This window comes from Rhipicephalus microplus, chromosome 2 (assembly GCF_043290135.1).
Source record: "Rhipicephalus microplus isolate Deutch F79 chromosome 2, USDA_Rmic, whole genome shotgun sequence".
Lineage (NCBI taxonomy): Eukaryota > Metazoa > Arthropoda > Arachnida > Ixodida > Ixodidae > Rhipicephalus > Rhipicephalus microplus.
The window spans coordinates 75723232-75738436 of NC_134701.1; the positions used below are offsets into that span (position 1 = coordinate 75723232).

The 15205-nt window shown below is 41.5% G+C and overlaps 1 protein-coding gene across 3 annotated transcripts; it reads left to right on the plus strand.

The window, feature by feature from the left end:
* On the plus strand, positions 1-14951 carry LOC142796287 (uncharacterized). 3 transcript variants are annotated; one of them, XM_075886565.1, is made up of 5 exons: positions 2-455; positions 976-1056; positions 5880-6075; positions 10154-10204; positions 13672-14951. In XM_075886565.1, the coding sequence occupies exons 1-3, from the start codon at positions 267-269 to the stop codon at positions 6000-6002; spliced, it is 393 nt and encodes a 130-aa protein (XP_075742680.1). In that variant the 5' UTR covers positions 2-266; the 3' UTR covers positions 6003-6075; positions 10154-10204; positions 13672-14951. The 3 variants fall into 3 exon arrangements, with proteins under 3 accessions (XP_075742681.1, XP_075742680.1, XP_075742679.1); XM_075886566.1 differs by lacking the exon at positions 10154-10204 and having other exon boundaries at positions 1-455; positions 5880-6079; positions 13672-14950; XM_075886564.1 differs by lacking the exon at positions 10154-10204 and having other exon boundaries at positions 10-455; positions 13672-14949.
* Positions 14952-15205: the final 254 nt, after the last annotated feature.

A 15205-nucleotide genomic window follows, 5' to 3' on the forward strand; every position in this document is an offset into this window, starting at 1 on the left:
CAATGAGTTTTCTCTTTCTCGCCAGCTTCGAGTTTTTTTTTTCATTGTAACTGCGGGAGAGTCGGTTAACGACAAGCGGCCAAGACAAGCCCATTTCGGAGTCATTCGTCGTCAATATGGCGCTTGCAGGTTGTGCGAAGGGGTTTGTTGCTTGTCTTGTGCTACCGGATTTAAACGTTTCCGGTGTGCAGCCTCTATGCCTCTTCGAACTGTGCGGCAGGTGTGAAACAGATGTGGTTCAGTAAAACCATGAGAAGTCATTTGAAATGCGGGGTGCACCAAAAGTCACGTTCGTCATTTGCGGAGACGGTTACCGCGCCGTTGTGGACAACCTCGAGAAGTGCTTCATATCGCTGAGCGTTGCCGATATGGCAAAAAAGGCCATTATCGGCAAAGTGAGCCGGGTAAGGACATCAAGAAGAGCTGCTATTACAGGGATGTCCACCTTCTTTGAGGTGAGTGTCATTTTATTTTCCATGACGTTTTCGCTGGCGTGCGTTTAGGCGAACAAAGGAGGGCACAACGAAAACATGTTTGAGTGCGTGTGTGTTTTATTTTTTTATGTGGCACATTTTATCCGTGTGTTGTGTATGTTGGCATGCTGCACCTGATACCGCGCGCTCGTGTCCCATGGGATCTTTCGATCGCAATCATGACCGATCTGGATCAAAATGTATTATGTGCGGCTGCACAGTGACCTAAGTTGTAGCTGGCACTGTTGATCGCGATCAAAAACCGCATTCGGGTCGGCCCTGATGGGGCTGGAAATGTCCGGTGTGACACTGGTAGAGTTATTAATATATGAACAAGTCGACGTCGCTATTCCTGATGGCAAACCTGCACTACATTGCATTTATTTATTGTTCGCATGTAATAGTCACACATTCTACGTTTTCATTTGTGTGGTTATTTATATTAGCCTGCTCTCCAACTTTATGTGTTCTCTGATTAAACTATTTTACTGACCTCGTGCAGATGGAGAAGAAACGACTCGCCGTGCAACACAATCTTTTCTACCAGAGTGACGACTGTGAAAGGAACGTCAGAACTTGGAAGGTAAATGTGGTTTAATAGTAAAACTTATTTTAACAACATACACAAAATGCTAACTTCCAATGTCCTGGTTGCTTTCACAAGCCGCACATCTATACAATAGTCGCTCATTCATGTACATTTGTGCTAATTGGCTAGGCAAGGGTCACTCATTCTATGTTGCAATTTTTTTTTCAAGTTCTGTTCGGTCGTGAAGTAGTAACCAGAGCGAAAATGAAGACTGCTTAATTTGAAATGTTTAGGTACATATACCAGCTACATCTGTACATATTTGCCATTTTGATTCAGACATTTGACAGTGTGTAGCACCAACTCATTAATTTATTTATTCACAATACTGCAGCCTAGCATAGCCCAAGCTGCAGTGGAATTACAAGAAAGGAGAATGGTACAGAAATAATTAGTAACAATACTGACACCACACGTAAATACGTCAGTTTTGCCGGGATGATTCTTACAAAGAAAAAGAACAGCACTAATAGTTAGCAACCACACTTCTGACTTAGTAATGTAAGAGTCTCAGTGATTTAGTATTCAGCACAACAAATGTTGATCAAGGGCTTCATCAGAACTGTCTACCTTGCAAATTCCTTTACTCTCCGCCTAGAAGTTCAGTAAGCGAGTCTGCATCAAGCAGCAGAGCGAAGAACAGGACCGGGTGAAAGCACAGGCCTCCTAGCCAGCATTTCATGTTAGCAAAAATATGGCAATCAGAGATAGCTATGTTGAGTCTGTATGGTGTTGGGCGACTGAACTTCCCGCTGCTTCCTCTGTGGCCCCTTGTTGTCATGAAAAAAAAGACAGTGTCTTATGTCTCTCTTTGCTTATTCTTAATTGCGCTCTGTAGACATTTGAGAGTTAGACCAACAATACTGCAGTGAGGGTCATGCCATGTCCCATGAATAAGTGAGGCATAAACTTGCAAATGCTCATGGGATTCATGCCATCGGCACCAGCTACCATTTCAATGGCTCTCTGCGTGCTGCATCACTCCTTGAGTATTGGCGTTTATCCGTGTCACTCGCTTTCTTCATGGTAACCCGACGCCTATGCTGCAAATTTCTGGCACACAATAGCATGGCCGCACCTACGACTGACCACAAAAGAGAAGCATGTGCTGTGATTGCCAAATAATATTTTCATTTGAAGTGGCAAACAACCGACTGTATGTGCTATCACAATTATGTGTTTTCTTTTAAGTGGCGTGGCCTTGGTTGTCACGTCTTTCAACTAATTTTACACTTGCATAATAATGCACATCACCGACTAATGTGCTTATTTGTGCGTGTTTGCCTCAGTGAGGGCGCTCAGCTGTTTTTGCATTTGCAATTGAAACACTCTGTCGCTGTCTCAGATTGTTGGATATATAGTATCTTGTATCAACGTTCACCATGTGCAATGAGTATCATATGTTACTAAAACTACGTGTTCAGCGGTGACGGCCTGGTAAAATGTTCATGAATGACATCGACTTTTATTTAGTAAAGTCGAGCTTCTTAGGCGTTTCGGCATTGCATCGTTTTTGTGAACAAGCTGGTATAGGCGATGCTCACCTCACAGTCAGGCACCATGTTTGTTAAGCCTTGTTACCTGTCCTGCTCGCATGTGTACCAGATCAGGTATGAATAAATTTACTACGTAATGAATGCTTGGAGGAACAGTTGAAATCACTAGCAACACATTGTATACCTGTTCTATATATAGAATAGTGGAGCGCCCTTTCTTGTCTACATAGCATTACTGACACATCATTTTTTCCAACTGGTACGAAGTCGTCGCCTTCTTAACCACTACTAATTGTGTGTACATCACTGCAATTGGTGCCGTGGATTCCACGGTGTCACCCCTGGCATGATATCGTGTGGCTGTTGGCTGCTCTGTCTTGCTGTTTTCTGTATCAAGCTCAGAGCTGGCTGCACGTTGCATAGCGGCCGTGCATTTTAAAACAAATGCCGTATGCTTGTCGTAGCTGTGTAGATAGTGATTGTGGTTGTGCTGATGAAAACTACACATCCAAACGACTTTTGTACTTCAGTCTTGGCGCCTTAGATTCTCTTTCGACGTGCCAATATGTTGATGGCACGTAGTCAACCTGCCATGGATCTTTGCTTGGAGCGCCTGTACATAAATACCGAATGTGTCAAACGAAACCATCCATGCAGGATTGCCGATAAATATTACTCACCTTACGCTAGACATATACCACTCACCATGTCTCTCCACAAAATTTCCTTCAATTTTCTATCTTTGTTCAAAGGAAATCTGAACATTTTTTCCCGTTTAACACTATTTTCGACAGCTGCACAGCCGACTATGGTTGTGCAAATGACTAGATTTCAACACAATTGAAAGAAAAGCCCTGTCTACGTCTCCAAAAGCGTGGCCAGCGAAACAGCGTGTCACGAATATCTTTAACTAGGAGCCGATGCAGATGGCTAATCTCATGAGTCTTTGTGGGTTTAAGCCTCACCTATTTTATCAAGGAAACACCACCATTTATCTCCCCAAACACAGCAGCCATGCACTTCTTCTTGGAGAAGGTTCACTTGATTTTCTTTGCGCTTATCGGAATGCTTCTGTTTGTATTGCACCTTCAGTTCTGGAGTACATCATGGTAGTGCCAGAGAAATGTCAAAATGGCACCCGTTTATCGTTTTGTTTTCATGACCAGTCAGCATTTTCGGAACTGACTGCACGCAGTTTGCAGCACTAGAGTCTCACTCTGTGTCCAACCATGGTATACCAGCTGTGCTGTATTGAGCTGACTGCAATATTTTGGGAAATGAATTACTCAGCCCAAAAATTCTGACCCCATGATTTTACCGAATTATCTGATCCGTTCAGTCAACAAAATCATAGTTTTACACTTGCTTCATTCCCAGTCAGTTTGCATTGTAAATATTGTACATCATGCTTCTAATTTCCTACACTATTGCAGTGCCTTGCTGTCATGTATTGAAAGTGGTGCTGTACACATTGCACAATATTCGATGAATTTCAGCTGCACTGCACTGCTGAGCACCCTGAAATTGAATTCTAGCACACATTTCACACTTATCCGAGGCAAGCTTACATGGGTTTTGCGTCAAGAACTTAAAGCTGTGACCTCATAAGATTGACAGGCACACTAAAGAAATCGTACAACACATATGCGTTGCATCATGAAATTTTAATTGCTTTTTATTCGGAGGCCAGTTTGACTTTGAAAAATATAGGCATTGTATTTTATGAGCTGAAATGTATCTCCGGAGTGTCAACATGCCAAAGCAAGCTTCTCAAGTTATACTCATGCTGACTCTATGTTTGTTACGTTCATGAAGCAGTTAATTTTGTAATGATTTGCATAAATTCATGTGGCTAAATCACTGCATAAACATCAGTCTGCAAATATGATGTGCAATTATTGCATAGTTATAAATTAAGGAGCACATGCAGCTGTTGCAGTCAGCAACACAGCAGACAGTATGATATTCAAGTGAATATTCATGGCTACCTATGAAGTAATATATGACTTAGTAAGGTAGTTACTGCAACTCTAGTCTTGAGGTACGTGTAACTGGAAAGTACAGACTTTGTAGTATGTTGTGTTTATCGAAAAATTCTCAGCAAGTGCTCCTGGAGAGTGAATGATAATTCGACAAGGTTTGAAGAGTAGGCTCTTGCTCAGTCATCGGTCAATATTTAACATGGAAGTGGAAGAATCACTGAGAATAAAAAATGCACATCTGTGCGTCTACTTAAGCACTTTCTTGAATGCCCATGCCTACACGGCTTTATTTCGCATTCACTCGGGAAATGAAAACAGTGAAGATGGTGGTAGAGGATAAGAGGCTACTTATTTAGCACCTCTATTTAGCAAGAAAGTAGGGAGGTGCTTGCTCTGTTAGGAGTGCTTACTCTGGATTTTATGGCATTTAGAGCGTCTCTACTGAGTGGTAAAATTTTGGGTTTTATATACACTCCCAAGGCCCCCCCCCACCCCTTCAAAAAAAAAGTCGCAGAAGGCAGCGATTCAAGAAAGAAAAAGAGCCCTGTAGGATGGCTCTGGCAATTAAAAGCTTGTTTGATTGAGCCTCCTCCAGAAAGAGAAAATTTTTACAATGGAACGAGTGGATTGAGCAACAAATAGAGGCTTTGGAGGAAAGGAATGGCAGACTTCAGAACCCCTCTCAGCCATAGGTCGGCAAACTTCCTCACAAGCCGAGTCAGTCAAACTCGGATTGGGCCATAAATGAGAATCTGAATGAGCTATATGTGCAAATACATTTTGCGATTGAGTGAGCTTCACTTTTTTTTTGGTCGGCCTGTGCTTTCAACACACCTTCGACAATTTAAAGATAGAATTTTTGGTGAGCCTGTAGTTCGCGCTCTCTTCTTTTTCATTCATCTATAGTTAACAGTGGCCCATCTTCCCTATGTAGGTATGGCCGAAGCTAAAAGGAACATGTTACTTTACGCCTGTATGGTAATCAACAAAATTTTTGGTGTGTTTACGAAACAAATGTGAGTCCAGCTTCTTGTCCCCTCTCGATGTTTTTCAGCATGACATTATATCTCGCCTAGTACCTAGTCTATTGGTGGCCATAATGTATTTATGTTGTATCTGTTTATCACTCTCTTTAGCCCCTGAGCTATGTTGTGAATGTAGGTACTACCCACGACACACCCTTTACATGCTACGCTTCTCGCTTATTATGTTCACAGAAGTCCAACATAAATCTCTACCAACAAGCTCAGCTGTCCATTACTCTAAGTTGCAAATTTCTATAATGTAGTGAACATTCTTTTTCATGATTTCTTAATGCCTATTATCTGTCACCCCTTAGGTTTTAGTGATATCCTCCAGGTCAGGCACCTTCGGCAGAAACACTGCAGCTGCTGCTACCACCACCACGACCTATATTTCACTTCAGCCATTGCTGCATCACAACCAGTATTACAACTTCTGAGCCGCTACCACAGTCCTTCCCAATGATGCCTCACCTTGACAGGGCTTCACATGCTTCAAGAAGAAGCTGTCAGGCAAGTGTGTACTGTTAGGAAATTTAGCTTTCAATAGCACTGATGTTTTCAATGGGCAGAATAATTGACAAGTCTGCCAACTTCATGCTTCTTGAACAGGGTTGAAACTACGTGTGTCTGTCAGTGTAGGGAACCAAGTTTATGTGAATTTCGAAGTAGCTTATTTTTATTTTATTTTACAATATTGCAGGCCCCTTCTCGGGCCAATGCAGGAATGGGTTGAACTTGAATACACAAAAATGTGAGGAAAATAAATCGAACTTATGTACAAAGCAAGTAAGAGCAAGAAATATGCACATTGTATAGTATACAGGTGTTAAGATAAGTTCTGAATTCTGTTCATAAATTTGACAGAAGAGCAGTTCACAATATCAGCGGGCAGCATATTCCCTTGCTACAGAACTAAATAATATTTGTAAGGGTTATGTTATTAATTTTGTGTATGAAGGAAGCAGGGTAAGCAAACGTTAGAAGAAAGTACTTTTTCATTGTTTACTAGATATGAAAGCAGATTCTTTTTCTACAATTTTCGTGTACCGTGCAATCCTGAGCGAGTGCTCCCACTATGGTGAAGGTGACGAGATTTGGAGGGGGGGGGCGGGGTTCTTGCTCCGTCTTGCATCAAAAAATCAAGATTATGGCGAAAAAATCGCATGTGCTTCCAACGAAACTGATACACTTTAATAAATATGCATGAATTCACTATGATTCTGCAACCTCGTTGCGCTTCTAAATAAAGGAAGTGAAGGAAACTACAGAAATGGCAAAAAGGCGGAGGGGGGGGAGTGCTTGCTCAGTTGTTCGTACATGTTTTAAATATCTTGAAAGAGAGAGGATGGAACTTGCTTATGTTGGGGCGCTTGCTTGAGATATTACAGTATTGTCCTCATCCTGCGTATCTTTTTTTAATCAACTGAAAAAAGCGACCTGAAAGCAAATGGCCCTTTTATATATGGTATATTTGTAGCTTATTTTCTTTCTAAATTGACGAAAAGCATGAAGTTTAGCATTTTTTAGCAAAAAGAAAAGGCTGTCCAACTAGTGTTGTTTAAGCATTTACCGAAGTCAGACACAGTGAATTAGATAAGGTGGCACAGTAAAAAAAATAAGTCAGCACAGAAAAAAAATGTGCAATTTTTATTGCATAAGTAGAACTCCATCTTCTCGAAATGGCATTTTTTGTTATGTCAGTATGATAATTTTAAAATGGCAAAAGATGTCATGCTGATTGTTTGTGTACGTACTCAAGCAACACATGGTGGTGTACTGAACTGAACTTGATCCTTTAGAATAACTTTCATTTGATCCTAAAGAAAGTGTGCAAAATGTCCAAAATTATGTACAGGAGCAAAAAATTGCACATTTTTTAAATAAAGTAAACCATACTTTGGTTCGGTAAATAGAACGCAAGGCTCTGAACAAATTAGTATAAACTTCTGCTTGCTATCATTACATGCTCAAAAATGATTACAATAGGGTAAAAAATACGTGGAAGTCTGGGACTTGCCGGTCTTCTCTAATCAACACAGTGCTCTGAAGTAAGGCAGTGTTTACATACACCCGCAGAGCTGTCATATTCAATAATGGCAAAGTAGATACATAGAGCAGAAAAGTTATTGTCGCTACCCCTTAATTGGAGGCAGTGACCGGGTAGACTCCAATGGCTGACTTAACATCCCCCAAAATGCACTGCTAAAGCTTGAACAGTTTAACATCAGGCCCTTTTAGCAGGGGTGCAGCAGCTGTGCCAATTGCGCCAATTTGATACAATTCCCGATTGTTGCACCGAGCTGGGCCGAACCAGTGAAATTGTTAAATTTGCACCACGCTGCGCCAAAATGCCCAGCAAGCCTCAATTTTTTTCAGGTGTACTAATTGCGCTGAGCAATGCAGGCCGTGTCGGCCACCTGCAGCTTTGCACCATCACTAAAAGCGTGCAAACCCGAAGTAAACTGCCTAGAATATACCTAAAATAATCTAGCCACCCACCCTATGCTCGTGAGACATGATCGACCTGATAAAGTAACAACACTGCATGTCTATCGGTCCGCTGACCACAACAGATACGTATCGGCGGGATAGCAGAACTTTAAAACAAAAATGTGTTGCGCCAACCCTTCGCGCAAAATGTAAGTTCTCTTGCCAGAAACGCGGATATGGCTTAATAATGCTTCGACGTGCTGTAAATGCCGGTGTTGATTACCTTAGCAGTGGCAAATAACAAATTTTGGCTGGAAGCTGCGTCCTTGCCACGGTCTTGGCGATAGATATCTAGTACCAAAGCCGGGGCAACGGGGGTGCGCCGTTGTTACTTTATCTGGTCAAACTCGTCTTGCAAGGTAGCCGAAGCGGCACATAGCCCCATGCTGAAAAGGGTGGGTGGGAGGGGGGTGGTGAGCGGTAAGAAAATTTGTTGACTTTCGTTCTAAAGCTGCTTGAGTCACCTTTGCCGCACTAGACCGGTGCCTGCGAAAAAGCGTGTTGAGATTTACAAGGGGCTGTTCGCGATACTGGGACACTTCACATCTTGCTCAGTTACTCATGCGTTTGTACACCATTAAATTCTGAGTACCAGTATAATTACTGACGTATAAATAAGCTACTGTCAATCATTTGAAGCAGTGTGTGACATTTATGCTTCTCTTCAGAAATAAACTAAATTGTGCGCCAATTTTTTTTTCACCACCTCTACTTCTCGTTTTTACGAATCTTCCAAATTTCAAGCTCACAATATCGGCAGATTGATATTGAAATTCTCAGAGTTTGTCAATTGATTTAACAGGTGCAGTAAACGCTAATATGGACTTTATCATTGGTTCCTTAGCAAGGTGGTTCAAAATACTACGTTCATTGAAATAGTAATAAATAGTATGCTCACACTACATAATTTAGGTTATGTTGAATTGTTTATACATGTTTTTTCTCTAAATGTAAGCCACCTTTTTTATAGTGCTCCAAATTCGCTATGTCATGATAAATATGCATGTTCTTTTTTTCCATAACCAGCTTCGAACTTGGAATTTAGTGCTCCAAAAGTAACATTTTGCTGCTCCAAAAATTGCTCCAAATACTATTTCGGCTGTTGTACCCCTGTTTTAGCACGCCAGCAAATGCTGGTTGGGGTCCAAAGATAAGTCTTAGCTCAGAGTTTTGTTACGAGCACGAAGCAATGAAGGAAATAGGAGCAAATGGGAATGCTATACAAAGATTAGCACTTAACTCTTCAGATTCCATTTCACAAAACGAAACACTGGTTAAAGTCAATGTCAGTGCTGCTGAGAGTGAGTGGGTTTTTGTGCTGTCGGTAGTCTCAACGAATAGAAAGTGCTGAGAGCACACCACGTAAACAAGCCGTGTAGTGATATTTATCCAAATAGCACGCACCAGCACTCATAACTGCGCCCTTATGTTCAATGGTAGCAGCTGTTGAAAGTGTCCATATAATTGCCATTGCAATATTTTATTCTAAATGAATGGCTAGTTAAATCACTGGACAACTCAAGTGGGTCTAACAATGATGGTGAGACAATCATCAAGTATTACTCATCGCAAGCATGAAACTCAGGCACTCCAGAATATTCAATCCTTCAAGCAATGATTTCATCACCAGCCCGACTAGTCCCTCCATGTAGACTGCAGTATTGACCAGGAGCTCCCCTGCTGCAGTCGGTGAATACTTGTTACTCCTCAGTGTCGAGACTCTCTTTCAAAACACCTCCTCAGTGACTGCACAGCATCATCTATAAAATCTTCATCATAGACCGACTGACTGATGCCCTATTAAGGTGCTATTAGGAGTTGTTTTGTATGCAAAACATCACACTGCATTGTTTCAAATTTTTTCTGGTCAGTGTTTTTCTCGGCAGCGATGTAAGATGATCGATGGTACTACTTAATAATGTAACACTTCTCTGGACAACCGAAGAACTCTTCTATATCATAACACATTGCCTTACCAGCTGAACCACTTCTGCATTTACCCTGTCTCTGCGTGCTTATATTGAGCAGCACCCTGCATAGGTTAAAAAGAAATCTGCGAATCATTCACACTCACTCATGAAATATATTTTTTCCTTAGGCCTTACTAGTGGACTCAGACTCGCTGCTCATTGCAAGTCTGACAAGTCTGGTGAGTAGACTTCCGAGTCCGTTAAAATATGATGATCTTTTCCACACATGATTTCAATGCTCCTGAACAGCAATGTGTTGCATAATTGGTGCTCCAGTTGATGATCTTTTCCACACATGGTTTCAATGCTCCCTAACAGCAATGTGTTGCATAATTGGTGCTCCAGTTACAACCTTTCAATCTCACACCTTTATATAGTGACTGCAACCCAGTAAGGTAATCTCTATTCAAAGAGATGGCACCTCAGATATTTTATGAGAATGTCCCGGGAAGAAATTCACAGGAGGGCATGTCAAGGAACCTCGACTCCCCCCCCCCCTCTTGTAGTTCTGGCCTCTCAGCTATAAATATTGAGTCGGTGCACAAATGCTTGTGCATTGAGATATGTGTGAGCTGTGAAAACTGAGAGCTCAAGGCGCGATTTCATGTGGAGAGAGGCCGCTACACTGCCACGAGACACTGCAAGGTGCCAGCTGGAGCACCTATTATGCAATATATTGCTTTTATGGAGCACTGAAACTATAGGTGAAAAAGATAATCATATTTTAACGGACTCGTAAGTTGACTCACCAGACTTGGTCATTGGTCACTAACAGCACAAAAACCCTTCACTCTTGGGAGCACTCACATTTGCTTTAACCAGCGTTTTGTTTTGTAGAGTTAAGTGAGATTGAATCCAAAAGAGGTTACTGCTAATCTCGATTCTCAATTGCTATGATTCTTGAACAAGGGTGCCAATAGTTGCCATTTGCACCCTGGTTCGAGGAATATTGACATGACTCATCCATGCATAGCAAAACAAAGGCAAAGCCTTGAAATGAATAAGTTTCTTGCATGCTTTTTTCATAGCACTGTAGAAGCTTCTACATGACATTGTGTCCTGAGTTCTCATTTTTCGGGGGGGCTTTTGCACCAGCATTTGGTGTGAAGCATGCTGGCTATTGCGCGGTGCCTTCTTTTAGAGGACGGTGCAGGAGCATGCATGCTTCAGAGAAACAGCTGTTGATAGCTCGTGTAGCTGCAAAGGGCTCATTAGAGGCTATGCTTGGGGGCTTCTTTTTTAATGCTGTTTAAGTGCTCATTTGTGTCAGCTGTGATTGCATGCTTGTGTGGAAGCACCTTATTTTATGGCTGACTTAACTATCCACTTTTTTTGCTTTTTGGGGGGCAGCACCCAGGGGGGGGGGACTGCCGCTTACAGTTCTGGCCCTCATAAATAACAAATTGGGCAGCTTTGCTTTTTTTAATTTTTGTTTGCTGTTGATGCATTAATACTCATCTCTACCAGTTCCACGACATTCGTCATACAGCCTGAATATGCCATTTATACTCCTGCAGCTTGCACTTATCTTTTTTATATCCATGTACTGTATTTGCTCACATAATAATTGTATTTTCTTCATTTTTGGACAATTTACTGATATAAAGGTGTGGTTTGTACAGTGGGTAAAGTTTTGGAACAGGTCGACTAAATTTAAAACTGGAAGCTGGAATTGTAATGACTACGTTGTGCCATAACAAAACCATATCAGGTTGAAGATTTCCTACCTTCAAGTTACAGGCACATGTTCGCATTGCCTTGTAATGCAGAAGCCCTGAAAAGCCTTTCCAAGTAATCATCAAATGTCTTCATTAGAGAAACTTAATTCATCCTAAATCGACTGTTGCAAAAAATTTTGCAATCTGCGAAATACTAGCGGAGCTACAGGAATTCGTCACATACTTTACGTGCTTTCTTTCACCTTTCGTTCGAGTGAGCTCACACAAAGCCACGCAGGAGGGGATGACTGGGGGACAAGAAGCTATGCCTATTTATCAACGTGCGTCCTGAAGTTGAGCTCTTTTATCCCCCCCCCCCTTTTTTTTTTCTTCAAACATGGGGCTTCTTCTCAGTGTAATCACGAACATGTGCACGGGCATAAGGCAGCCTCCGGTTGCGGTTGTACAAATTGCACTTGAAGCGCAGTCAGTTGAATTTGGAGCCTTATTTGTTTAGGGGAAACAGCGTTTTTCAGGTGACTGATAATAAATTATGAATTACAGGCTGCGTGTTGCCCCATCATGTCTGTCTCACATGCTCTCAGGTGCCTCGACTACCCTCGGCAGCATTTTCTGACCATGCTCGAAAAGGGTTGCTGGGCCACTTAAACTGCTTCATGGAGAGTGTTGTGTATACTATACTGAATTTGTGAAAGAAATGCCCATTTTAGCATGCCTAATTCCTGCATATCTGCCATCTGCTACACTATATAAGAACAATTTGAAAAAGATTTAAGTGATGACAGTAGATGATCGAGGCCCTTAAATTGCTGGACATTAAGTGTTACCGTCAAGGCACTCAAAGAACAGGAGGAAAAGGTCGCTCTGGTGCAAGTGTGCCCTTAATTGGCTATGCTTTATATGGTTTTGCCTGCTTCAACATCATCAAAGTGCTTGAAGAACAAGAAGAATAATTCTCTGTGGCAGGAGTGTGCGATAAAATGCTCAACTATTTCTGGTTTTCCCACTTCTCTTGAACTTTATAGTATGTGTGAGAAAGTGAATTCTAATATTGAAGTGTGTGTGCAAATTGAATATTTTTGTAAAATTTCTCGAATACTTCTAGAATTTTTTCAAATACTATTGTGAAATTCTAGAAAAAGTTGGAGAGGCTTCCAAAGTTTATTCTTATAGGATGAAAGTCTTCCTTTTCGCAAAATTGATAAGTGTTGGTAGGGTAGCGTTTCCTAGTTGCCTTATAAAGAATAAGGCAATGCACAATTGAATTTATATATGCACAGATGTGTTCATATGCACGATTTCATGCAGCCAAAGAGTTGGTCAAATTTCAGGTCAAAAAGCAGTATAAGTAAGCCCTTGTCTCTGCCACACCTATCTTCTCCTTTTTAGAATCAGCCTTTTCTAGAGTCAGTACATTTGCGACCGTAGCAGAGCCAGAAATTCAGCTTTCATGCAATACGAGTGTGATGAGGTGAAACATATTAAAAATTTGGAGGGTCCCTTTCAGTCAGACATTGACCCAATTTTTTGTCTCTGGTAAGTTATAATAGTTCAAATAGCAAAATTTGCCGTACGAATTGAATCAAATAGCAAATATTATTCAAACGATATTCAAAAATATGAATATTTGCGTACCCCTACTTATTGTTTACTTCAAATGTTTACCCCATTTTTCGTTCTCAGTAGAAAAGACATGTGCCCTTCTAAATGCTGTGCTAAGGCCACAGATCACAACTCATGCACGTGCCTAGAGCTCCACGCATATTCTTCTGTGAGACCTTCTATTTAGCTGTTTGAATTCAAAATTGTGAAACCTCGTGGATCAATTTTCACTATTGAAACTTCATTTTTTGAAGTAGTTATGCTAGTAAGTTTTCAGTGTTAAAGCAACAATTTGAGGGTGAGTGTAACGATGTTAACTCCCACACACAAGAAAGAAGGTTCACAGAGACATTTTTCCCCTGCAGGTTCATTTGAGAGGCAGAAGAAGGAGCAGTGGGCTTGGCTGCGGTCGTAATGCAAGGAGGCGACAAAGCTCCTGTGGAGTGTCCTTCAGCTTCAGAACAAGAGCCTCATAGTAGCCCCGCATTGGAGTATTTGTGCATCAAGAGGACAAACAAGTGCCCCTGAACGGGGCTCTGACAGCGAGAAATTTGGAGGTTGTGGCTAGTGATTATTGCTTAAAGAGGTACTGACGCAAATTTTTGTCTTGCAATATTAACATTGTTGACAGCCTATTAGTCACAATGTGGTGGATTGCTTGCTGCAGCATGGGACAGATGGACAATTGCTGTCTGTTTATTACAGACTAGTTTTAGCTTGGCACAGCTCTAAGAACACAAGCCACGGAATGCAACAAATGCCAACTAGTGTGCTAAATGGTACACATAAAACGGGGCTTCCAGGTGTAAGTAGCACTTGCACAGCAGGTCTATCAATATTGAAAGTGGACGGTGACAACCGACAAAGTAATCAAGGCGCTGGGGCAAACAGCTCCCGCTCGGCGCTTCTGGCTTAAGAGATGGCCCACCATGGCGTATTGTTCTTCTTCCTTCTTACACACAGAACACTGACGCACTTCTGTGCTGCCTGCGTTATGTGCTCACATTGTTTTGCTGCTGCATGTGCAGCACAATGTCGTCGTCAAGTTGATCGTTCTCGTTCGGGTGCAAAGATTTTCTTGAGGCATCCTCACGTTCCACATGTTTACATTAGGCATGAACACAGCAGTCGCTGAATAGTAGCCTGCTAGCACAAGTGTGGCCAAAAGGCAATAACGACTATGATGTCAATAATGTAGCTGTGCCAACTCTGAGCTCAGCAACAATGGTGGCACCTGGAAGTTGGGACTCAGCTTCAGGTCACTTTCAGTGATTCAATGATGCGAGATGCGGCATATAGCACTGGATCAGGCACGCAAACTTTAATATTCATATAATTGGCCGTCTGAGCTCTAATTGTTCATCCAATTTGTAGATATATGTACGTTCAAGGGAATCAATGTCGCAGGCTATATTAGCCACAAAATTTTGTGTCAGTACTCTTTATGGTATTTTGCTTTATGTTTTAACTTACAGTTAAACAAATAAGTAAAGAATTTAGTAAATTATAGTAATCATATAAATAAATTCGAGGATGCAAAAATATTTGTCTTGTTTTTCTCAAATGTCCCGACACTACACTACATACAACACTTCCACCCGTTTAGTCTACTGTACTTTCGAAGCACCATTAAATTGCCCATTGTGGCATATTCATATTTTTTACAGTATAAACTGGTATAGTCTTATTACCATGCTTAGACAAACATTACTTATGACCCTTACTACTTGCCCAAAGCAACCGGGGTCGTTCTGCAGAAGGGCTTGTTTTTGGGCTAGTTTATGCTTGCTTAAAATTATATGGTGTGTGGTTTTGTGTGACTGTTCTCTCTTTTTTGCACTATATTATGATTTTCAGCAGGACCGGAGAATTCCTCGGACTCCTATCAACTATATTACC